At 40.4% G+C, this 27,213-nt stretch overlaps 1 protein-coding gene across 1 annotated transcript; it reads left to right on the top strand.

The window, feature by feature from the left end:
- fn1b (fibronectin 1b) lies at positions 1–27,207 on the top strand. The gene is made up of 45 exons (XM_079813004.1): positions 1–259; positions 433–558; positions 786–923; positions 1,210–1,341; positions 1,599–1,736; positions 2,279–2,440; positions 3,122–3,319; positions 4,337–4,519; positions 4,728–4,904; positions 6,097–6,249; positions 6,371–6,499; positions 6,745–6,885; positions 10,373–10,485; positions 12,226–12,394; positions 12,504–12,680; positions 13,076–13,204; positions 13,486–13,575; positions 13,689–13,883; positions 14,826–15,104; positions 15,258–15,521; positions 15,603–15,697; positions 16,148–16,316; positions 16,409–16,495; positions 16,994–17,185; positions 19,196–19,384; positions 19,524–19,613; positions 19,710–19,976; positions 20,060–20,176; positions 20,278–20,451; positions 20,531–20,686; positions 20,816–20,929; positions 21,145–21,444; positions 21,535–21,722; positions 21,983–22,070; positions 22,168–22,350; positions 22,653–22,742; positions 22,869–23,057; positions 23,165–23,254; positions 24,520–25,007; positions 25,089–25,227; positions 25,322–25,483; positions 25,583–25,708; positions 25,792–25,898; positions 26,544–26,633; positions 26,854–27,207. Exons 1-45 carry the CDS (start codon positions 100–102, stop codon positions 26,944–26,946), a joined length of 7,236 nt encoding a protein of 2,411 aa, XP_079669130.1. The 5' UTR covers positions 1–99; the 3' UTR covers positions 26,947–27,207.
- The last annotated feature ends 6 nt before the right edge of the window (positions 27,208–27,213 follow it).

The following is a 27,213-nucleotide window of genomic DNA, read 5'->3' as shown; positions in this document are numbered from 1 at the left end:
GTCCCACATCAGCTTGACGGCGGAGGTTCAGTACAGTCAGGGGAAGGCAGCTGACATTGACACACATACACACAAAATTGTTCTCCGCAACGGGTGGAAATGACCCGTCTCCCAGTAAAGAAGCTTCTGCTCCTGCTGTGCATCGGGGGATCTGTCCACTGTATGCCAAAATCAGCAGGGAAAAGTAAAAGGCAAACGCAGGAACAAATCAGTCTGGACCCGGTCTACGAGGAAGCCAGGAGTTTAGCAATCCATGAAAGTAAGTTCATCAGCGTATTTCTTTGATTTTGAATGGGGAAAAACATCTTCAAAAATATAGACAATCTAACAAAGATTTCCAGGGCAAATCAGACCACTGTACATGAAAAAAGAGTTGACTACATAGGTGTTTTTATATAGGAATATATGCTGATTTTGTCTTTTTAACTTTAGATGGCTGCAACGACAACGGTCGGTTTTATAGGATGAACGATGAGTGGGAGCGCCCGTACATGGAAAGCACTCTCGTCTGCACTTGTCAGGGGGCTTCAGGGGTCAAGTGTAAATCCAAACCAGCAGGTGACCGTTTTCATATTTCACACTATTTAGTTGAGACATTAAGGTTATTATAATAATTTTTTTTACCTATGCTTTTCTGCAAGTGCGCAATACTGCGCAATTACGCACATACCTAGGTATATGCGCGTTTAACGAGTTGTTTGGTTATTTTCTGTGTTTAATACGTATCTAAATGTGTAGTATGATGTAAACTGATGTACATATATGATCATGTTTGCCACCTGTAGCCGAGGAGATGTGCTATGACAAATTCAATGCACGCTCCTACCGAGTTGGAGAGACCTACGAGCGACCGAAGGATAGCATGATATGGGACTGTACCTGCATTGGGTCCGGCAAAGGCAAAATTAGCTGCACCATCGCAAGTAAGTCCATGACAAAAAAGTATGAATTGTACATAAAAAAATGCTCACATTAAGTGTTTTTTTGGTTGCACTTTATTTTACAAAACGTGTACTTACCTAAGAAAGTACGAGGCCTATGCAATATAAGGTATCTACATGGGTTAAGGGTAGGTTCAGGGTTAGTTTTACCCAGTTATTGTAATTACAGTAAGTACATAGTATGTACATGGGGAACAGGACTGTAAAATAAAGTGCTACCGTTTCTTTTGTCTTATTACTCAACTGATAATGTTTTTTGTGTGTACAGATCGTTGCCATGAGGGAGGTAGTTCATACAGAATCGGGGACACCTGGACACGACCCCACGACACTGGAGACTACATGCTTGAATGTGTGTGCCTTGGCAATGGAAAGGGAGAGTGGACCTGTAAACCCGTTGGTGAGAAAGTGTTTATTGACTAATAGGAATTCATGTAATTCTGGGTACATATTCAAGTTGTTTGCAACTTTCATTTAATTTCATATATGACCTGTGGATTTAGTTATTATTTGTTTGTTAGTTGGTTTGTTTATTTGTTGCTTGGTTGACACAGTATACAGATGAAACTGCATGTGTCTCTTTTTGGAAATTTGGCATGCTAGCATGCCACACCCGAGTGGTAAGAACAAGATGCTAAATTGACTGTATCTTCACAGCGGAGCGTTGCTATGATGACTCAGTGGGAACTTCATATGTGGTTGGTCAGACATGGCAGAAACCCTATCAAGGCTGGATGATAGTGGACTGTACCTGTTTGGGGGAGGGCAACGGGCGCATCACCTGCACCTCCAGAAGTAAGAGATGTCTTCAACATCATGACATTTTCTAAAAACACCTCTTTGTTGTGTTTGTTGTTCGGTAGACACCTACTTGTTACTAAGGTCCTGTTTTTTTTCCCTAAAGCACTCAATTTCCCCATGTCTCCTTTCATGACTTTGTAGTTATTTACACGGCACACCCTTATTACATAATTACCAATGAGATCTGCAAGCTTCCTGTAGCTGGATGGGATTATGCACATGGAAAATTACAGTGTGCCCTTTGTGGGGCTGTTGAAGTTGAAGTCATGCAGTGAAAGGAAGTGGTGTGGGTGAAGAAACACTATTAAGATTTTGGCTTCCTTCACCTGTTCTGCTTGGAAAGTGTCGGAAAACACTTCACCATGGGTCATAAATAAAGACAACCCACTGTAGTGTGATGGAAGTGTTTCCTAAACAAGCTTGAGTCAAGCATGACCATCAGAAGAGAAGGGGTTAGATGAATGGATGTTTCCATGTTTGTTATGTCCCTCATCCCCTTGACTACATGTTTGGCATTGTTTCATTGTCTTTTCCAGACCGCTGTAATGACCAGGACACCAGAACCTCATACCGTATTGGTGAGACCTGGACCAAAACCGACTCCAATGGAAACACTCTGCAGTGTCTTTGCACAGGCAACGGTCGTGGAGAATGGAAGTGTGACAGACATGCTGCCTCCCATGCAACACATGCCATTGGTAAGTGTAAAATCTGCTGTTTGATAGTAATGAATGGATTTAAAAGACTTGGAAGTGTAATTGCATAATTTAATTACAATTCTCCACGCTTTTGTGACTTAATGTTCACATGATGACAGACTGTCAATTAAAGGTGCAACATTTGTTAAGCTCTAGACCAAATTTGCATTAGGTGATATGTATTATAAGTGTGTAGCAAACCAAATGTTCATTACATACTGTTGTAACAAATGGGACCAAATGGGAATTCCAAGGATTGAAGCATGGTACAAAACCAAAACTAGATCTTAGAGCACAAAGTTCCCAAATTCACAAAAATAGGCCATTATGACTGAAAATTAGGATAAATGCCTCTATACGACATCAAAAGGAAATCTTTCGGGATTTTATTAAAGTTCCTAACGTGATTTCCATTAATAGGAAACAAGCAGCAAAACACTATTCCAATGCAATACAAATAAAGGTCTGATCAAGATTACACAATGTCCAGTAGGACAATCAAGTAAGAACCAGAACGTTCTGTAGGAATTTCAGTAGGATAATAGAATCATACTTCTCATTATCCCAATGGGACTGATCCGAAATTTCATGAAAAATTTAAACCCTTTAGAAATGTTTTTCCCACAAGGCTTTTATTTGTCATAAGCTTCAACAGCTTGTCTCTGTTGTCTTTGTGACTAGGTTCTGGCTCTTCCGTGACTCATAAAGTTACAACAGTGATGAACCAAGTCAACGTCCTGCCTGATCTTCTTGAGGAGGGTAACTGTAAAACCGATGCAGGTGTGTCCTATTTCAATGGCATGAGCTGGATCAGAACTCAGGGCAGCAAGGAGATGCTGTGCACTTGTGTTGGAGGAGGAATCAGCTGCGAGGAGCAAGGTGAAATTTAAATTCAGGGATCCAGGGGTATTTTATACACTATCCAGTAGAGTTGTCAAAAGTGAGCGTGTGAACACAACGGCCAATCAGAGACATATATGTTGAGCACGTGAATACAATGGCCAATCAGAGGTGTTTAAGAATCCGTTCAACAGCGCTCAAAATGCTAGAGGGAAATGCTGGTACTGTCACATTTTTTTAATTAAATACCAAGTCGGTACTTTTGACAACTCTACCATCCAGTGTGTTGTCCAGGTCTAAGAATCTTTATGTGCATGTTTACTTTATGAGTCCTTTCGTCCTTTCAACTAGTCCTTTCCCACCCATTTCTTGTCCTCTTTCTACTTTTCCTGTGGATAAAATGGCAAAAAAGTTTTACACTGTAAAATGTTTTGCTGCAGTTAGTTATCACAACTTAAAATTCAGCATCAGAATAAGTAATATTATGTTGTTTCAACTTAAAGTAAGTGTTTGTGCTTGACTTAAAATGATAAGTTTAGTTAAGTTTAGTTGTTTAGTTAAGTTGGATATTTAAGTTATCTCAACAAATTTAAAGTTGCAGCAACTTTAATTCAGAGATATCTTAAATATCTAAACTAAAGTTAACTAAACTTAAAAATTTCATTCAAGCACAAACACTTTTAAGTTGAAACAACACATTATTACTTATTTCTAATGTTAAAATTTAAGTTGTGATAACTAATCACAGCAATATTTTTTCAGTGTACCAGTTCGTACCTTCCTGGGAATTGAACCCATGACCTTGGCATTGCTAGCGCTATGCTCTACTGTTTGAGCTATAGGACCTAAAACAAACAAAGGCCTAAAACAAACTGGGTTTTGGCCAACCCATTGACCCTCATTCTGCACCTATTGACACATTCTGATTATCTCCCAAAAAGTTGGGGGATGAGTATAGAATTTTCTTTAAATATTGGCGGGCATGAACCCACATTTCTAATGATTGAAACACCCCTGGTGCCATTAATAATGTTGTCCTCTCTTTGATTTACGCAGATGGACAGTCCCAGGTTTATGGTGGCAAGTCTGGTGGGCAGCCATGTGTGTTCCCCTTTGTTTTTAGTGGGAACACCCACTACTCCTGCATTTCTGAGGGCCAAAGCGATGGGCAACTATGGTGCAGTACCACCTCTGACTACGACAGCGATCGCTTGTACTCATTCTGTACCGGAAAGAACCGTAAGTGCATCTCAGAGCCTCTTTCTTTAGGTTACCTGCATAGACCAACTTGTGCATATTTGGTTTGGACTTGCCCAGCCACATTTCATGGTCTTTCTAGTAAAGCTGGTTGACCAAAGAGTTACAGATAAAACATGGTGGCCTGGTCTTTTCACTTGTAAAGTAATAGGTCAAGATTTCACTCTTTTTCCTTTCTTTGGTCTTTCAGAGCGTGTGTCGACCCGTGGAGGAAACTCAAATGGTGCTGTGTGCCAGTTCCCCTTCAAGTATAATGGACGCAACTACACCGACTGCACATCTGAAGGCCGTCCTGATGGGATGAAGTGGTGTGGGACCACTACAGACTTTGATGGAGATCGTAAATACGGATTCTGTCCCATGGCTGGTGAGAATGTTTAATTGATGATTTAGATCATCTTTTTCCTTTATGAAGTTGTTAACTCTTTACCCGCTAGCGTTTTTTTTTTTTAAGTTGCCAGCCACCGTCAGCATCTTTGATCATTTTCACAAAAATGTTATGGCCCCCAGAATATGTGAATATGTTGTGAATATCTGAACATGCAATATATCAAAAGAAATAAACATAAAACATGTTTTATTTTAGCTTTATGCATATCAACACTTGAATATGGGTAAGTTTCATAAAAAATTCAGAACAATGATCACAGATGGAGTACATCGAGTCCATCAACACCCCTAATGCTCGCACAGTCCTCATCCGGGGTCGACATTTCTTTCAGTAACATTAGGCAGTTTTGATTTAAATGCTGTTTAATGTTGGGGATCACCTTATTTTACATATGCATATGATTACATTTGAGATCGCTTGTTTTGGCATCTTCTTCGCATGTGTTTTGATCAGAAGATTTAGTACTCTTTCAAAAGATGTGACATAGCGCCACCTAGCGTATAACAGTGAAAACACGGAAAGCCGTGTTTGGCAGGGAAAGTTTTTTTAAGCAGTTCCCCCACAGTAGTATAGGCTTTGTATGCTAAGATATATGGTTATTTCCTCTAGGGGTAACAGAGGAAACAGTTCCTAGAAGTGGAAATATATTAATAGCTTAGAAATACATTTTTTACACTGAAATTTCAGCACATAGCTGCATAAAGATCCCATTTTTACAGTTTCCATGTAATCAGTGAGCCAGTAGGCGTATAACTGTGGGTTGTTATCTGTTTAAATTTACTGGTTCTTTTTAATACATTCAGCTGAAGTCAGGTTTTATAGACATTAATAGCTTTTTTGGCCTTAATTGGTCATTTGTGTGCTTGGGCCATGACACTCAGTGGCCTGCAAATGAGTTCTCGAGCTGTATTTAAGAGCCATTAAGGGAGTTAGATTTTTTAAGACCATGTAATGCGGTACTGATTTGTGGCTCCGCTGACTGGATCTATGGAGTCCGCCCCTGTCAGGATTTTAATCCTGGCTCCACTCCAGACCAGACATGGTTCCTGGCTTTGTTCCAGGGAAAATGAGATCAGAATGGACACTGAACATTACGTGCATTCAGAGTAGACGTCCCTGTTGAAAATATTAATGCAATCATAAATTCCCTTTCTTCTTTTTAATCCAGCTCATGAGGAAGTCTGCACTGTTAATGAAATCATGTACCGTGTGGGTGACGAGTGGGACAAGCGCCATGACACACTTGGTCACATGATGCGCTGCAAGTGCCAGGGCAACGGACGCGGGGAGTGGAACTGCATTTCCTACACTCAGTTCAAAGGTCATTAGATGTTCTGAAATACACACAAACACAAAAAGTAGTTCTGGACGTGACAATTGACATAAAATAAATACAAAATATGTCATCATAAAGTTGGTCAAAAAGTTCTTGCCTATTTCAGACCAGTGCGTTGTGAATGAACAGACATATGATGTGAACGAGACCTTCGAAAAGCGCCATGACCAGGGCTACATGATGAACTGCACATGCTTTGGCCAAGGCCGTGGTCGCTGGAAATGTGATGCCATTGGTAAGCAGGCATTCGTTGCTAAGTTCAGCCTTTTGTTCTGTTTTCTTTTTCTAACCTTTTTCTCAAAATGTTAGAACTTCCCTTCATAAGTTCAAAGTATCTTACATCATGAATGGTCATGTTTCCTTCAATTCAAATCGAACAGACTCGTTTTAAACAATAGTTTTTGTAAACATGTCAGAGTTGTAATGAAAGAAAGATTGTTTTTACTTTGTCTACACAAACCATTTATTATTTGTCTTCAGACCAGTGCCAAGAACCCGAGACCAAGGTGTTCTACCAGATTGGCCAGACATGGAACAAGATTATCCAAAGCGTCCCGTATAGATGTTCCTGCTATGGTAACGGCATTGGAGAACTGTCCTGTGAGCCTCTGCAGTCTACTGGTAAGAGATCGCACAACTTCAGCTGGCATTCATAAAAGACCCAGCTAACAGAGGTTAAAAATGTACAGTTTAGTTTAGGATCCAGTTCTCACTATTAACTACGCCTTTTGCGACAATAAACTTCTAATTACTGTTTATTAATAGTTTGTAAGGCAGTTGTTAAGTTTAGGTTTTGGGTAGGATTAAGGAATGCAGAATAAGGCATTAATATGTGCTTTATAAGTACTAATAAACAGCCAATATCCTAGTAATATGCATGCTAATGAGTAACTAGTTAATAGTGAGAATTGGACCCTAAAATAAAGTTTTACTGTGAATTCAAAGGCAGGAAGCAGTTTTGTTGATGCCAACAGTATATTAGCATAATTTTGTCTTAAAAAGTGGTGGTGCTTTTTATGGGGGGGGGGGGGGCTCGATGAAACCTAAATCTAAATATAAACACCAACATTTTAGCCATAGCGCATAGCTAAAATTATTGTACCTCCATAATATTCATTCGCTTTTATGATGATTTCATGTTATCTGTGTACTCTCATGAGAGTAATATATTTAATCTAAATGTGTAAATGGAAAGCATTGTCTTTACTTCATCTCATCGATCACAAGGTAAAAGAGTGCATGCGGTCCAGCGTGTGTGGGTGCTGTGCACATACTAAAGACGTTTATTGTTTACAAATCCAAACAAGATTTATAAATCAGGCCTGTCTGGTTGGCACAAATGTATTTTGGTGACCCATATTTGGAATTTGTGCTCTGCATTTAACCCATCCAGGTGCACACACACACCGTGAACAGCATTTTTGCTGTGGCACCGGGGGAGCAGTTGGGGGTTCGGTGCCTTGCTCAAGGGTCTCACTTCAGTCATGATATTGAGGGTGGAGGAGGGCGCTGGTTATTCACTCCCCCACCGACAATTCCTGCCAGACCTGGGACTCTTACAAGTCCGACTCTCTAACCATTGGGCCGGAGATTCTGTTTCTTTGTGTTGTAAGCCTGCCATTTTTTGGTGGCTTTTAAAAAGTGGGGGCAAAATCAACTTTGGCAAAATGTAGTGGGGGCAGAGGTGGGCACAAATACATCAAAAACTATTTTGTTACAAACTACAAATACTGGCTCATGAAATGTAACAAAATAAAATACAAAATACTGATGTGAAAAATGTATTTAAATAAAATACAAGTAATTAGTATTTTGACTACACAATAATCTTAATTCTTTTTTTTTATTACTGGAAGGTCAATAACACAAATAGTAGCAATAACACAAATATGAGATATGTGTAAATTCAAAATGGCGAAGTAGCAAAATAAAAAAGCATGGGCATTTCACTAAATCTCTACGGGGCCTGAAATAGCTCCCTCTGTCGTAAATGGCATGTACAGCTAAGTTCACATCACTGGCTAAGGGAGAGGAAACAGCCATAAATCCATATTTATGTTATGTGCACTAACAGCTTTAATGAGGAACTTTATTGAAATGTCAGTAACAGAAATAGTAGCAATAACACAACTATGCTACAAAAGATGATGATTATTTTATACAAAATCCGACGGAATATAAATATTTCTCATATGTAATACGTTTAAAAACGTGTAAAAACTGCAGATGGATTTTATATTGTGAACGCTTGCTTAGCATGGAGATTTCAGTGGAGTTACGAGCTTACGACAGACGCGCTGTTTCATAATAGATATGATGTCCTTTTATGAATGACAACACAGTGCATTGATCTCATAAGGCACAATTTTCTCTATAATGCCGTTCAGTGTGCAATATGTGTGTAGACTCTATATTTTTCACAAAACACTTTACCTTAATGCCGTTTTTAAGAGGAGCAGCACCACTTCTTCTCCTGTGTTCAAAACTCGATCACTTCTTGGAGGGAGCCCGGTCCAGAGCTGTTAAGGGTGTCACGTGATTTTCGTGCATCTAACCTGGACATTGCCATTGCCAACATCAGACCGAAAATATGGCAAAATCATTTACTATGGTGATAAGCATATGGTGATTTTTCTTAAGTATTTAAGTACTTGAAATACTCTAAATACACTCCCTCAAAATATTTTGTTACAAACTACTTTTTATTTGTTCCACACCTGCAAAATACAAATTACAAAATACACCAAAGTAATTAAATACGTATTTAAAATACATTTAATTGAAATACTGCCCATGTCTGAGTGGGGGCATGTCCCAACATTCCCACCTGGAAATTACACCTATACGCAACAGTCACTTTCCCGCAATTACCCTCCTTTAACTTGACTAACACTTGATTATGCATGTTTGTTTTTCTTTTAAAAGCCTCAAATGGTCTCACTAAAAGAGCTGTCACCCATCGTTTACCAATCAATCAGCCTCTTTGAAATTCAGCAGATGTAGATCAACCTCCATCTAACCTCTCTACAGGGGAAACATTAACCATTTAGGCAGATAGGACAAATGTTTATGCCATTTATGCCAACAGAAGATGTTTAGCAGGCTGCTATTTTCTAAAAAACAGAAAGTACCATAAAAGTAGTCCGTATGATTTGTGCACTACTGTATATTTCACATCTTCTGAAGCCAAATGACAGCTTTGTGCTAGAAACGGATCAAAATTTGAGTCGTTATTCATTGAAAATGAATGCCTTTGAACAACGTTAGAGTTTTATTTTAGGCTATGGTTATGGCAAACTTGTGCAAAATACCAAGTGTGATTCTCAAACAGCATTTATAGCTTTTAATACCATGGTTTGATGTTCAGTTGTGATAATTTGCAACCAAATGGCCTGTAGCAGTAAGAAATATAAGACAGGTTGCTGTTTGTTAGCAGTTGGCTTTTTTTTGTTTTTTTGAGGAAAGTGTGAGCTGTATTTTTACGACCTTCACAGAACCAAAAAAAGACAGCCGCACTATGTACTTAGACCATCTGTAAATGATTGTCTTTAACACTGTATATTGAAGGTTGTGCTTTTGAATGGTCACTGTGAATTTGTTTCTGGGTTACCATCTTCTCGTTTGGTTTTGACACCACAAAGGCTGGTGTAGGTGAAGGGGACATCAGAATTGTTCAAAATGACCTCACCACGTTGAATTGCATGCAGCTGTTAACCAAACTTTGTGAAGGCCTGGGGATAATAAAGGGTAATGTGGTGCAGAATGTTATGGACAGGTGTGATTTTTAACACCGCACCCATGCAATCATCCTCTGGACTGTTTAACGCCCCTCACTTGACAAACTGGGGTAATTTTGTTCCATTTTCAGACATCTGGCCAGACAAGAGATTTGATTGCCTTGTCCAAACTTATTTTCTTAATGTGAAACAGGCTGTTTTCAAATACTTATCTCCTTTTCTTTGTTTTCCTTTCCTTCACTGTGAATGAATCACCTGTTTCCTCTGCCATGTCATATTAAATACAACTGCAGAGTAAGTGGCCTTTACAATATGAAACTAGCTAATCAGTAAGTTAACAATTATTATTTGTATATCCTCTTCCTCAAAAGCTCCTGTTCGGGTCATCATCACAGAAGCTGGAAATCAGCCGAATTCCCATCCCATCCAATGGAACCCTCCCCCTTCTGCCCACATTACGCAATACATCCTCAAGTGGAGAGTCGTAAGTCTTTTTGTTTTGTACTTTCGCATTGAGGATTTTCAGGTCTGCGGTTTTCTGGTGATAAAGTTTTAGTGACAATTTATGTCCGTAAAGAAGATTCCAACAGCATCGATTTTAAGCCAGATTCCTGGAACGAGAGACATTTTGTCCCTTCAGAGAATGTTTGTGTACCTCCGTCAGCAAGGGATGATCAACTATGTTAAAAGTACATGATGAGATTTCATCACACACAAACAAGCCACAGTCCTTGAACTTCAAAACACACATTTACTCTTCACTCTGGGCTTCAGTGGAAAGTTGCTAAATTGTGCATATTTTCTTTTTCTTATTAACTAAAAGAAAGAGGCTTTTAAACTGTATATATATTGGCATTTAAATGGCAATTTATCTGAAGTGGGACAATATTACATTTTTGCAGGTCAAAATACATTAAAAAACAATCGGTCTTATATATTTTGGAATAGATATTATTTATATTCTTCCCAATGTTAAAGGCACAATATCTAAGATTTTCGGACTATCCAAAAACCACTAGAACAATGTTATTTATTTTGTTGACTTGTGTGCTTAAATTATCCCAAATGTTTCCAAGAATGTTTAAATCCAGAGAAATAAGCTATTTTAACCAGGACATGGACCATGTCCGTGCGTCGGCTATCAATGACATCTTACCTGTGTTACCCTCAATTTCTGGTTGTATTTTGTAGAAACCATGAGACGCTTTAATATATTGTGTTTTATTAGACAGATGAGCAACTGTTTGGATCATTCATCGTCATAAAAATGAATCATTGTTATACAGCTCAACACAGTTAGTCTTATTGTTTAAATCTTGTTTTCATGATTTACCGCTAGTACCATGTTTTACCATGACTAATATGGATCTAGCTCACTGCAGTGTGCAACAAGTGTCTCATAGTAGCAGCCGAGCGAACGCACGGAGTAGCATTTTAACTTTCAACACACTCAAATAATGTATCTAATATGATCAACAATGCTACGTTACCCCACGTATGCATGAGCGGAAGAAGCAGAAGCACTCGTCTGTCAGCATAATAGAAGCTATGCTAAGTCAAGGCGTCATCAAGCTACGCCTTTGTTTTGAAAAAGCGACCTCTAGCAGTGAAAAATTACATATTTTGGCTTTAATACCTGCTTAATACCTTAACAAGATTTGTCAGAGCTGTTATAAAGCCTGTAAATAAAGCAGAAGCTAATGCACCCTTTTCATATTTCTGGGGTTCTCAGAAGGTCAAATTAAAGGGTACATAACACACACAGTTTCTTCCAATCTCGTGTTAATCTTGAGTTCTTATAGAGTATTGCATCCCCAAAAAGTCTTTAGTTTTATCATATTTATAAAAGACAGATGCGCTGTACCGATTCTTTCCGAAAACAGCCGAGCTTGTGGAAGCGTGCAGTGGGCGGAGCTAAAGAATCACGAGCACACACGCACACACGCAATACATCATGGAATTATCCTTGGATAACATAAACGTATTTGAATAGCATTAGACCCCCCTCACATAGCAAAAGAAAAAGTCCACTATAGTGTTTCCACACATTTCCAAAACAAACACACAAAAATAGAGAGTTTGCTTACGGCAGTCAGATGTCAAATGTACCATCACTCCCTCAGATGTTGTATTAGAAACACCCTTGCACAGTATTAACTTGTATTAAGTCTTGTAAATGTACAGTTTTTTCTAGATTTTTCAGAGTAACATTTTCCTTTCACAGAAAAATACACGCACACCCTGGAGAGAGGCAACTATTCCTGGCACCATCAATTCCCACACCATTTCAGGGCTTAAACCGGGTTTGACCTATGAGGGTCAACTGATCAGCATTCTGCGGTATGGACCTAGAGAGGTCACTCGCTTTGACTTCACCACTACGTATGGCTCTCGTATGTACATTTTTATTATCTTCAGTGCTTTTTTTATATAGGACTTTCAAAAAACCTTGCTATTGAAACAAAACATGAAAACTTTCAACATCATTCCCCATTTTTGCAGTGGCCAAATCAGAGGGTGAGACCACCCAGTCCGAGCCGGAGGTGGACACCTCAGAGTCCGTTACAGAGATCACCTCCAGCAGCTTCGTCATCTCCTGGGTATCTGCATCCGACACAGTGTCTGGATTTAGAGTGGAATATGAACTCTCAGAGGATGGTGCCCAGCCAAGTGTGATTGGTGAGTATAGTTGGAGACATGCTACTAGTTAAAAAATGAATAGAAATATTAATGCTCAACATGACAGCTGTGGGAATGAAAGCTCTTGCATGATCGTAATGACACTCCTCACTCTAGAATGCCCATGAACATTGGCTGAACCAACGTCCAACTCCAAAATATATATATTTTTAGCTAATAGCTATAGCTAAAGAAGCTAAATTTATGATTGACCATTATGATGACCATTTATGATGACCATTCTTGTCCGATTACAATCTTTCAAATTTGTATTATCTGTTACTGTATATCACTGGGAATTAGCCAAACTGATAACACCTTTTATGAATATAATTCTCAGGTTTTCTAATGACTTTGTAAAATTCAACTGACTCTTTTTTTTCCCCATTACACAGACCTCCCAAGAACAACTACATCAGTGAACATCCACGATCTTCTGCCTGGCCGTAGGTACAACGTCCAAGTTTATGAAGTCCATCCAGAAGGAAATACAAATCTCATCCTGACCACAACTCAGACCACTGGTAAGATGACCATCACTGTGCACAGGGTCCAAAATTAACTTTGCCATGAAGACAAATTAACAGCCATTAATATTTCTTACCAGGCATGGAACAGTATTGTGCAGTATTTAATTAAACTATATTATTGCTTAGGTGTTTTTCACACTGCGTTTGCAGAGCAAACAGCAAAGTTCATTACTGATGTGATTTTGTGGGCTATATTTACAGATTTACCATCCAACCACTAGAAGGCAGTCATTAGATTGCATTGCACATTAAGTTAACCGTCTGTCTATTCACAGCACCTGATGCTCCAACCAATCATGAGGTCTCAAATGTCCAGGATACGTCCATCATGATAAGATGGTCCAAACCCCAAGCACCTATAACTGGTGAGTAAATTAGATATTAATTGTATTCTAAATGCATTTTAGTATGTCTGCTGATAATGTTCAGGAATGTGGAATAGGCATCAACAGTTTTTCCATGTAATGTGTGTGTGCAGGCTATCGTGTGGTGTACACACCCTCAATTGAGGGCAGCAGTACTGAGCTCATCCTCCCGGAGACTCAAACATTTGTGACACTGGGTGACCTTCGACCTGGCTTGTCATACAATGTCAGTATTTACTCAGTGGAAGACAACTTGGAGAGTGTACCTTTGGTCCTACAGGTCAGCACCACTGGAGAGCAACAGCCTGGTAAGAGTTCCGAAGATCCTTTTTTGGGATCCTCTTTTATTGCATAGATATAGTAGAAAGTGAAAGAGGACATATTGAGACACCTCCCAGTTTATTTTTTGTTTGTATAGCTACTCTACTCTTTTAACTGAGTTCAACATTTGTATTCTTACCTCTGATTGTATCAAAACGTTTTACACCCGCACACTTCCTAGTATTTTATGTCTGCATTGGAGTTCAAACAACTTTCTTTACTCAATTTCTCTAAGCTAGTGAAAGTGCCCAAGTTTCTCACTCACGTGTAAAGATGTCTGCCAGTTCTCTGCCTCCTCGTGCTGAGAGCTGACTCTAGAAAATGCCTGAGCTGAGAGATTTAGTGCTTAGTCAGAGCCAAAACAACTTTATAAGGATGGATTGAGAAGTTTTGAGTGTCTTTCTGTTCTCGTCTTGCCAGTTGACGTCTTTATTCCCAAACACACACTTCCTTATGAGAACTGTGAAAAGTCTTCTCTTCCTTGTGTGACCTTGTTTTTCCTTTGAAGCTCTTTTTGAACTCCATGCATTGATTAGCTTGCTGAATAATCCAGCATAAACCCGCATGAATTCCATGTTGGTCCAGGCTGGTTTATGCTGGTATAGTGCCCGTTTAGCTGGTGGACCAGCATAGTCATGCTTTTCTCAAGCAAAACTAAGCTGGTGTAGCTGGTTTGCCTTCACTCCTGCTTCCCATGCCGGGGACCAAGCATGCAAAACAACTTATGCTGGTGACCAGCAATTTTTCACCAGGGGATATAAACATTCCCAATGAAATAAATATTTAGTGGTACTTGATCATTATGACTTTTTTGCTTATACTTATGGTTAGGATTTGAAAAGACTCCTAATCATAGCTTGCCCAAATTGCTCTTGTGTTTACATCACTGATCATTCATACCTTTCCTTTGCTTCCCACCACATTAACAGAGGAGGTCCAAGCTCCCACAGACCTGCAGTTTTATGAAGTTAACGATGTCAAAATCACCATCATCTGGACTGGTCCTCCTAATGAGGTCTCAGGATACCGCGTGACCTTTGCACCTGTAAGCACAGACGGCCGGGCCCAGAGACCCCTTCAGCTTCCTGTGACGCAAAATGCTTATGCCGAGCTCACACACTTGAATCCCGGCACGCTCTACCGCTTCCATATTTATGCGGTCAATGGAGGAGTGGAGAGTGAACCTTTGGTTGGGGAGAAATCTACAAGTGAGTTACATTCATATGTTTGTCTTTGAGCATTACAACTAGCAAAATATGCTAAATCTGTTTTTAGTCATGTTTAGGTCATATAGACCATCTAGGTCAAAGTTTTCACTACATTTCCCATGTAAACATCAATTCCACATTCTCTTCCCTCAGAGCCTGATGCCCCTACTGACCTGCGTTTCACTGATATCACTGATGACAGCGCTCTGGTCATCTGGTCTGTTCCTAAAGCTCAGGTCACAGGTTATCGTCTATTCATCAGCATCGGAAGCTCAGTCCCCAAACAGCTGAGGATCCCTGGCCACGTTTCTCAATACAAGCTCAGCGAACTTCAGCCTGATTCAGACTACTTAGTCACTCTGCACTCAGAGCAAGGGAGCACGCTCAGCGATGGAGTCACTAATGCCTTCAGAACATGTGCGTAACCTTTTCTCATGAGTAATAGTGCCCTCCAAGGAGTGCTTGTTTTAAATATCCTCTTTTGCTTTTGTTCTCCAGCTCAGCCAACGGGTAATGCTCCTCGATTCACCACTGATGTCACCGACACGGCCATCATCATTACCTGGATCCCTGTAGCACGATTCAGCTACAGGGTATAAACAATTTATTTAATTTGATCAATTTACTTGGGTTCAGAATAGCATTTTGTTGTGTAAAACAGATTAAAAGAATGTGGCTATATTGTAAATGTTATATATCGGATGGCGTGTTATGGAGTTTGTATATTGCACTCAGGAGTTGTGGAAATATATCCCTTTCTTTAAAGTGTTTCCATTCCCTGCTGGAAAATCCAGCTTCTTATGGTTTATATGGCTACCAGCAAGTGAAAGCTGGTCAGTACATGATCATAGATGGAAAACCAGGTTCTCCTAGTGAACAGTTCAAGCTGGTAGACCGACTTAGAACAGCCACCATATTCCAAAAACCAGCTTGACCACTTTAAGCTGTTATCACTAGGTTTTTCCAGCAGGTGTTGCATCTACATTTCCAAAGAAAAAAACATATCTATTTCCCTGTCTTAAGAATATGTATCCTTCTCTCAGATGTCTGCGAAACCCAGCCAAGGTGGTGAGGCTCTCAGAGATGTGACCTCTGGGGATGGCACTATTTACTTTTCCGGTCTGACTCCAGGATTGGAGTATACCTATAGCTTGCAGCCCCTGTTTAATGGCCAAAAGCGTGGCAAACCTATCACAAATAAAGTTGTGACATGTAAGTTACTGATGAATCTATATTGTAGGGCTCAAAGTAGTATGTACATTTTCTAATGTCGGACTATATTCCTCTTTGCTCTGTCACAATAGTCCTATCCCCACCAACTGACCTGAATGTGGTGTCTAACCCTGTCAACGGTAACCTCAATGTCAAATGGAGCAGAACCAACAGTCCAGGTAAATATTGACTGTACACCCACTTCTTATCCTTATTCACCATTTCTTTGAAGCATGCTATTAGACCTTTGCCATCTGTGTAGGCTGTGTGTGTATGTGACTAGTTGCAAATATTTATGTTAAATTCATCCCATTGCTTCTCCTTGGGAATTATGTTCTTCCAGTCATCCTTTGCTCCCTCTATTATTTGTCTGTTTATTATTACATTTAGTGTGTTTAATTCTAACTCTTACTGGGTTGCTGTTGTTTTTTTGTATATGCTAAACTCTGACATTTAGTTTGGTATTGTATTACCAAAAAATATATAATCCATGGTGTATTGAACAACAGCATGGTGTTCTTTAGATAATCTATATACATAATTAACCTAACCCTTTGGTACTGTATATGAATATGGTAATCAAAAGTTATTACCGTCTCTCAACCATAGTCACAATACTATTTTGTAAGCGACCATTTCTATTTTTTATATTTGAAATATCCGCTTTATCCTCTCAGATATAACTGGCTATAGAGTGACGTGCACACCAACCAATGGGCAGCGTGGAAGTACTCAAGAGGAGCTTGTTCAAGGGCAAGAAACCTCATGTACCCTTGACAACCTGAGTCCTGGAGTTGAATACAATGTCAGTGTCTACACTGTTAAAAACCACCTAGAGAGTAAACCTGTCTCAACCACCATTACGCAAGGTAAGACCCCATCTATAGTGAACAGTAAAATAATAAAATAAATAAAGGTAAGTTCAAGCCATGCTCTACTGGATCAAAACCACCGTGACTGATCCAGAGAATCACCTGATTATCATGTACCAGTAGATTTATAAAACCACCCCCTCAATACACCCAGCCAAAAAGAGCTTTAAAGAGAGGTGTTCATTTTGACAGCAATTTGGCATACATGCTTTTAAAGCATATCTGGTACATAATAGACTGTTGATCACAAGTATGCTATTGAAATGTCAAGAATGAAACCAATAGGTCTTGTTAGTGCCTATGAATAGACCCAGGCATTGTGTCAACAATGGACAATTAAATGGCATCTATCTAGTACACCGATCCTTATAAATAATATCAGGTATTAAACCTAACCAAGATACAGACAGCAACTTTGCTGCTGTTCCATAAAAAGCTAAGAAGACGTCATTAAAGACATGAACAAGCACTAAATAGGAACAACAAGCACATCTCACCAGACGGCATGTTATTCCTGCGAGACGTTTTGTGAAAGCCAAACCACCATGTTCGTTGGTGCTCAAGGCCACAATGGTGACAACTAATGGCTCACTCCTCAAGTAACCCCACTCAGAGCGGGACTCGATCCATGGGAGGTGGGTGCACTAACAAGGAAGCTAAAGACTGTAATCTCTAGCACGCCTCTTGAGATCAGGGGAGTGAGGTTTACCTGCACAACTCTCACTAGCTGGCCTCCGTTACTCTCACCCCCTTAAACCTCACTCCCACCCGGGTCACGGCACCAATGTAACCCCTCTGGTCCTTCCTGCAGATCCTTTTAGATGCATCACACGCACCCTGTACAGATCCACAAAGACAGTTGCTTTTAATATAGAGCTATTAATTACTAAGAATATCCAGTAATGCAAGTCATTGGTATTGTTTATTCTGTTTGTGCATCATTAAAATAATTGTGTAATTCTCAACAAGCATGGCTGTTTCACTTTTAATTATAAATGTTTGAAAATATCTATTGCATTTGACAGTTGCTAGAAAAGTTGGAGCTTTTTTCTTTCTTTCTTTTTTGTATGCCTGACATCTTTTTTGTAGTATGACTAATTCAAATCCTGTTTATTTTACATTATTGTCTGCATGTCTTCTGATTATTAATTAGCTATTAGCATTTGTTAGCATTGCTGGCATGAGAACAGTAATTTGCTGCTTGTCTTAATTATTCATTGTCATTGCTTCTGTGTGTCTTGTCTTGTCTTGTCTTGTCTTGTCTTGTCTTGTCTTCTCTCTCCCTTCCCAATGAATGCAACTTTGTAAACCGATTAAAGATGTGCCCAAGGTGGGTGATCTCAGTTTTGTTGATTTCACGGATACCACAATTGGAATTAAATGGACCCCACTAAATTACCCAGCGGTTATTGGATACCATATAACAGTTGTTACGGCCGGCCAGAGTTTTCCTATTTTGGAGGACATGGTGAACTCCTCCGTCAACTATTACACTATCCATGGACTGGAGCCAGGCATCGATTATGAAATCAGTGTGTCCACCATTACAGATGAGGCGGAGAGCGTGCCCTCAGTGATCACACAGCAGACCCAAACTGGTGAATTATCCCACATAGGTTTATTATTTAATTTGGGATGGTGGGAGAAAAAGAAGTAGGAGAGGACTGGAGAATATGGACGTAAAAGAGAGGGAGAGACCCTATTCCCTGAACATCATTCGCTCAGGCCACTTCATTCCATTATTTCCTCGCTAGCCAAGATTGTTAGCAATTTGCTATTTCCCAATCTCAGTGTACCTCTTTGAAACAATAATATGCTTACATCAGAATACTTTTCCTATTTATAGGAATATCTTTGCATTTGCATTCACTAGGTCGTGTGTCTTATTGTTTGTCTTCATTGTATTCCTGTTTCATGTAAATACTATTTTTTTTTTTAGTAGACACATTTCAATCCAAACTTTTGACTTAGTTTATGACTTTATTCTCTTAATGTCCTCTTGTTTAGCTGTTCTAGCCCCCACAAGCCTGAACTTTCCAGAGGTGGGATCAGACTTCATGCATGTGTCATGGACCGCACCTTCTGTTAAGCCTTCCGAAATTAGTCGTTTTGTCATCCGCTACCATCCCACGAACAATGATGATGACACTCAAGAAGTCAACGTAGGAGGTGGCACCAATAGCTTCATCCTCCAGAGTAAGAGTTTACTAATGCTTTCAAAGTTCTTTATTTGACCCTTTAGGAAACAAATCATAAGATGGTTGGTTCCATGTGCATCTACAGTACAGTCAAAACACATTTCACCAGCTGATTCAGATTTTTTTTCTCGATTCAGACTTGCTTCCAAACACAGAGTATCTGGTGAAAGTAGTGTGCGTCTATGATGACAAAGAGAGTGAACCTGTAACTGGAATTCAGAAAACAAGTATGTATTTAAATATAAGAAATGGTATTCCGTTTTCTTACCACTCTCTGTTCATGTCAGATCCTCCACTTAATATTTTTCTCCTCATCCTCACAGAACTGGACTCCCCGACAAATCTGGACTTCTCTGATGTCTCCACCAACTCATTTACCGTGCACTGGATGGCCCCACGTGCTGTCATTACGGGTTACCGCCTACGCTATCAGCCAACAAAAGATGGGCGCCCTAAAGATGAGAGACTTTCCCCGACAAGAAATTACTTCACACTGGTGAACCTGGCCCCCGAGACAGAGTACACTGTCTATATTTACGCTGTCAGCGGCAATACAGAAAGTCTACCACTTACTGGAACACGAGCAACTGGTGAGAAGTTAGGAAATTAATGGGTTTTTTTTTTTGTTAATCTTTGTGAGGTAGAATGATGTGACTCTTTTTTCCTCCTGTAGTCTCTGATGCTCCCACTGACCTGGCTGTGACGTCCTCCACTCCTACTAGCATCACCATCTCCTGGGACGCCCCTGCAGTCACTGTACGCTACTACAAGATCACACATGGCGAAACTGGTATGACATATGGTTTAAAGTGTGCTTGTGGTGTTGTGTTCTGTTGCTGCAAGTTTAATTGAACTTGTAAATGCAGTCGATTCGTTCTCATTGACTCCCAGGGGTAAGAGGTGAACCCAAAGAGTTCACTGTTCCAGGAACACAGTCCACTGCTACCATCCAGAGCCTGCGGCCAGACACCGATTACACCATCACGCTGTACGCTGTGACAGGGAGAGGGGACAGCCCAGCCTCAAGCACACCCGTCATCATCACACACAGGACTGCAGGTGGAAGTAAGTGCTAATGTTATTTGTATCTATTATGGTTTCTGAACATTAGCTTACCACAACTCTTCCTTTACTCCATTCTCAGGTGTTCCATCCCCATCAGATTTAGATGTTACGGATATTCAAGATAATACCTTGACTGTCCGCTGGAGCCCTGCTAGAGGTCCCATCACAGGGTATAAAGTAACAGGGACGCCCAAGGGTGGGCAAGGTCCTACATTCTCTGAGCTGGTTGGCCCTGGTGAGACAGCTCTCACTCTTTAAGCTTTTATCAATCTTTATTCCTTCCTCATGACCTCGAAGCTGACTAAGAAGAATTAGTTCAGTACTTGGACTTGGTATAACAACTATTCTGTTTCCGCCTTTTTAGAGCGTACTGAAATGACCATCAAAGGCTTGGTGCCCACAGTGGAGTATACAATTAATGTGATTGCTCTCAGCCAGGAAGGAGAGAGCACCCCAGTGGTCCAGAAAGCTACAACAGGTTAGTGTTTTTATATCTTTTAACCTATTGAACGTTTTAACATTTGAAATCATAGTCTAACTTGTCCTACCGGGACAACCTGCAGTTAGGTGTCTTGCTCAAGGGGTCAATGGTTCATGGCTTGTTCCTTACGGGACTCGGACCAGCATCCTTCCAGCAACTATGCCAAACCACCCTATAAATACTCCCTTAATGCTCTTCTTCCAATTCTCTAGCAAATTTGCAGCATCCAAGAGACCTGACCTTCTCTGATGTGGGCTCCACCTCCATGCTTGTGACATGGGATGTTCCAAGGAGTCCAGGAGTGACCTCCTACAGGGTTCTGTACTCTAGTCCAGAGGAGGGAGAACGAGAGTACCAACCAGCCCTAAGTGGTCGTGATAAAAGTGTGGTTCTCCAGGGTCTGCGCCCAGGAACCATGTACACCGTTAAAGTCATTCCCATGAAAGGACGTAAACCAGTCGGTACCCTTGAGGGCAATCAGCACACTACTCATGAGGAGACTCAGCCCACTGGTATGGCATATTGTAATTCAGTTTAGTAAGCTAACGGGGTTGAGTGTTATGGGGGATCTGACCTGATTTTTGTCCTTTCACCTTTCTCAGCTGTTTCTGCTCCAACCAATATCCAGTTTTCCGACATCAGTCCATCTTCCTTTATTGTGGCATGGAAAGCACCCACTGGCAGACTTTCTGGCTACCGTGTCACGATCTCCCCGAAGAACCAGTATTTCCCAGCCAAAGAAATGAATGTTTCACCTGACTCTACACAAGTCTTAGTGCCCGGGCTTATGGTAATATGCCTACCTTCTTGCGCTTTACAAATACATCAACAAGTCACAAGTAAAAATAGCAGGGAGATTTATTTCCAGGGACAATGTTCAATTATTCCAATAAACAGGCAATAGATATAGGATGTTTAACACCCTGGTTGTTACATTTCAATGTTTTTGTTCCAATAAAGTCTTAAGAAAAGGAGTCCAAGCATTTGATATTTTAACCAATCATGATGACTAATCCATCTTAGTCCTAAATATCTGCTGTTTACTTCCAGGTGGCCACCGCTTATGATGTACATGTCTACGCACTGAGAGGTTCAGAGAGCAGTTCTCCTCTCACTGGAGAATGCACCACCGCAGACAGTACGTGGGTTTCCCATAATATGGATTATAGTCGAGAGTGATTTTTAGTATCAGCATCCTGTATTAAATGTAAGCCATAATCTCTTTGGCTCCACAGATATAACCCCTCCTCGCAGAGTCCGTATCACTGATGTGAAAGACACATCATTCACTCTTACATGGCGCACTGTCAATAATGAGCCAGTGTCAGGTTTTCTTATTGAAGCGACACCCAAAAGTGGAGGATACCCCACCTTCAGAAAAACTATTCCTTCTGACCAACTAAACTATGTTGTCACTGGTAAGCTACTGTACATAATCCAAGTAACACCTTATAGTCCATCAGTTTAATAATTAATCGTTAACCACTGTCAACTCAATGAGTAAACTGAACCTGGAATTATGAACTACTTCTGGTAAGTTACTTCAAAGAATAGCATGACATTACCATTATTGTAGTGTCCAAAATCTATAGGGTTAACATGGTACCTTTTGTAAATGTTGCATCCTGATTTGAATAAACCCAAAAATGGTTTCAGAACTTTCTTTTACCATGTTTGGGAATATTGCTGTTAATTGAAAATTTTTTATTTGATACTTCAGGTTTGCAGCCAGGTGTCATGTATGTGGTCAACATGTACACACTGAACGGAAATAGTCGAAGCCCTCCATTCACATTGACTGTAACCACAGGTACAATAAAGAAAATGTGTCCTTGTGGGAAGAGTAATACACTAGTAATGCTAATGCATGAAGTCTCCAAATAAATTGATTGACATTTCCCTTAATGACCTTTATTTTTGCCCTGTATCGTCACAGCTCGGCCAGCAGTTCAGTCTCCTACCAACCTTCAATTCACCTCCCTGACCCCCAATTCTATGTCCTTTACTTGGCAAGCCCCTCCAACACAAATTACAGGATATTACATCACTTATGAAGAATCAGGTGGTGTGCCTCGTGAGCTTATACCACGTCTTAATGCTGGCCAGAACTATGCCACCATCACTGGTAAGACCCAGACTGTATCACGTTATACCCACATGTGGTATACATATATGTTAGAAAACAAAATGTATAATTTGCTGTGTGACCATATTATCATATCCTAATTACAGGTCTGAAACCAGGCACCGAATACATAATTAAGATCATTGCCTTAATTAATACCCTGAGGAGTGCACCACTGATTGGCACGGCAACAACTCGTAAGTATTTACGTACTCATATATAAAAATATTAATTTTCCTCATGTAAGTTGCACAGGATAAAAACATCTGCTTAAAGAAAAAATTCTAAAGTAAAATCTTAATGATCCAATATGCTTTATTGCCGAACGGTACAGCACATTCGGTTAAACCATAGACTGTAAAAAAAATATGGACGTAGTGTCCGTGACGTCCCCCATAGGATTCTGAAGAGCAGTTTTGAAGCGTAAAGTAGGGACAAGCTGGCCATTGCCATCTTGGCAGCGCATCACTCCCGGATAATAGAAAATGGGCAAAGAGGCGGGACGTGGGTGGAGCTGAGGTGACGTGATGACTAACAGACGGCAAATAAATGGCTATCCACCTGTCACTCAAAGTGGCCACGCCCTTAATTATGCAGAACTTTAAGGCTTTATATAATGTAAACGAATGAGCTATAAACAAATTCACCCCCCTCACAGTTGTCATGAAGGGCAAAATTAGCCGTATAGACCAAAACCACAATTTGTACCAGGCTGTAAACATGTTTTTTTTTTCTGCTGTAAAGTTGGGCATTTTAACATGAGCTCAATGAGATTCTGCTCCCTTCTGGAGCCTGTCCCTAGCAGCCAGTCGATGAATTGCAGTTTAAGTCACTTCCGTATTGGCTTCAAGAGAAACTGCAGGGGGGGGTTGCCGCTTGGGTTAAACTAGCCAACACTGTATTTTATAAAAGCTTTGATATTGCACTCGCTTGCCTTTTACTAGTAAAAGGTACTTGGCAAAGCCATAGTTTTTCTTAGTTGCAGTGCTTAGCTTTTTAATGGTGGAATGCATTTTGAATTGAAATGCAAAATTAAGGTAAATTGCATTTAATGTTGCTTAATTGACACACTTGCTGGCTTATCACTACCTTGTTGATTCAGGCGAAGCGTTCCCTCTGTGGAGTACTATGATCAAAAACCTTGATCAGTGTTTAAAGGGCTGGTCCATTCACCAATATTTTCACTCTGAGGAGAGGTGTATTCTTTGGACTAAATCTTAGCCTTATACCATATCCAAACCAGGCGTGATGCAAAGAATCTTTGGTTGGTATAATCATAGCATGCACTTCCTCCTCACTGTTTAATTGCAAAACATTGGTTTGAGAAAATACTTGGACCCACCCCCCTTTAAAGTTATGTCAGCATTACTTGACTGGACTTCCAATGCCTTACAGGCTTTTAGATGCAACTCTGGCTGCCTCTTTACCTGCTGCTTTGCTTTAACACCTTTTTCCCGCCCAGAGCTGACTTCTGAACTGCCCAGCCTGCCTACCCATGGTGGCCCAGACAAGCTGGATGTGCCTGAGCCTGACAACAGAGTTCATGTAGTGGGTCCTACTGGGCACGAATCACCTGATGCACATGGGCAGCACGTGGAGTACACGGAATATAATAATCAGCCCAGTCAACCCAACAGAGGCAACCAGCCTCCACATCGTCAACCAGTCTCTCAACCTAACCAACCCCGACCCCAGCCTTATGTGCCTCAAGTTGGGGAGACCCTAGTATACATCCCCAAGGTGGGACCCGATGGGGGTCGTGTCCCTCGGATTATTCAGGTTAGTGAAAGGCCTGGCGATGGCCATCCTTTTGGTTTTCCAGAGGACAGGACAGGAAGACCGCAGGAGGCCCAGACCCAGACCACCATCTCATGGCAGCCCTACCAGCAGAGTTCTTCTTACCTGGTGTCCTGTCAGCCCATTACCCATGAAGATGAGAAGATGTTCCAGGTAAGGACCTAGAAAGGATGTACAGGAAGGTCCCGTTCTTTAGGGGTTTGTTCTTAAGATTGACCTTTTCTTGTTTTGCAGATGCGTGTCCCAGGAACGTCCACAAGCGCCACCCTGATTGGTCTCACTTCTGGTGCCTCTTATAATGTCATTGTGGAGGCCTTGAAAGGAGCCCTCAAACACAAAATCTTGGAGGAAATTGTCACCGCTGGAAACACAGGTCGAGAAAAGATCTATGAACTTTGTTGGAAGTTTAAAAATGCACATGCTTATGCCTTAATGTTTCTTTATTCCATTCCCTATGAAACCAACAGTTCCAGGAGGTGCTTCATCCAGCAAGGACTCATGTTATGACACCTTCACAGCCACTTACCATGACGTTGGAGAGGAATGGGAGCGTATGTCTGAGACTGGCTTCAAACTCTGGTGCAGATGTCTTGGCCTGGGAAGTGGACATTTCAGATGCGACTCTTCCAGTGAGTAACTTAACACCTGAAGCTCAAATGGTGGATTTTATCATGTAGGCAATCCAGTCTATCAAGAGCATAAAACTCTGAATGCCTGTTTTTACACAGAATGGTGTCATGACAGTGGCAACAACTACCGCATTGGTGAAAAGTGGGAGCGACAGGCAGAAAACGGTCACTTGATGAGCTGTACTTGCCTGGGCAATGGTAAAGGAGAGTTCAAGTGTGAACCACGTAAGTCCTTCTTCTTGAGACTGAATAGTCAAGTTTCTTCAGTTCCAAGCAGTGGAATTAAAATGGCTTCCATTTCGTTATAGATGAGTCCACATGTTACGATGACGGAAAGATGTACCAGGTCGGAAACCAGTGGCAGAAGGAATACTTGGGGGCCATCTGCACTTGCACGTGCTATGGAGGACAACAGGTATGAACACACAATTTAAAGAAATACTTCACCCTAAAATGAAAATGATCCCATGATTTACTCTCCCTCAAACCATCCTAGTTGTATGACTTTTGTCTTTCAGTCAAACACAATCAGAGTTATATTAAGTAATAACCTGTCTATTTCCAGCTATGTTTTCTTCCCAGCAATGTTTTTTTTGTAAGAAAAATATCCATATTTAAAACTATTAACAATAATCTGATGCCAGTGATTATAGTTTATAAAGTTTTAAATATGGATATATTTCTCACAAAAACCATCACTTTGATCTAGAGGGCATTTATTAACCCGTTGGAGTCATGTGGTACTTTTATGATGGATTGATGCACTTCTTGGAGCTTCAAAAACTCTGCACTATTTAATGCCATTACAAAATTGGGAAGAGCCAGGATGTTATTTAATAGAACTCAGATTGTGTTCGACTGCATGAAGTCTTGTACACCTAGGATGGGGTAATTTCCATTTTTAGTTGAACTATTCCTTTAATTCACATCCATATCCATGGACTAATTATAGAAAGAAAATTTAAAAACAAATAGAAAAGGTCCTTTTCTAAATGTTTTAATTAAAATTCATTAATATGCTTGAGTCTGGTGAAATGCATTGTGTATGTGTTGCTCTTAGGGTTGGCGCTGTGAGAATTGCAGAAGGCCTGGTGCTGAGATAAGCTCCGACCTGCTGAGACCCGTCCGCTTTAACACCGACCACAGGGTGGTGAGTATCTGCCTTCATTCATTCAAACATTTCAAATGGCCACACAAAAATATCAACCGTATTAAGCTAGTGGAGGCTTTTTCAAGCCGGGATTGTACCCATTATATTTTTAGTATATGTGCATGGAACCATACATTGCCATGGTTCATACATATTTGAATTTATGCAAATAAACAGTCCTGCTTTTCATTGTATAACACATTTCCCTTTGTTCTTCCAGAACATTCAATGCCCCATCGAATGTCTCCGACCTGATCTTCTTGCAGATGCTGTGACTAATCCCAAAACCCAAGAGGGAAACCTTTCTGACTGAACAGCACCATGAACTCCATTATGCAACATTTCACATAGGACATATGAGAACGTACTAATCACATACTGCCTTAAAGCCTCCTTGTTTGTTACCACATCCGTTCAGCTGCTGCTTTACAGTGTCTGTTGTGATGTATCATTCACAGCCTTTGGCTGCTGTTACGTTGAGGAATCTGATTGGCTTTTACTTTTGTGTTTGCAAATGTGGTTTAACATTAAATTTAAAAAAAAAGAATATTAAAACAAGATATTCCCCATTGCCGTTGGT

This window comes from Gobio gobio (genome assembly GCF_949357685.1).
Source record: "Gobio gobio genome assembly, chromosome: 3".
NCBI lineage: Eukaryota > Metazoa > Chordata > Actinopteri > Cypriniformes > Gobionidae > Gobio > Gobio gobio.
Note: the sequence above shows the minus strand (reverse complement) of the source record. Positions and strands in the feature narration are given on the sequence as shown.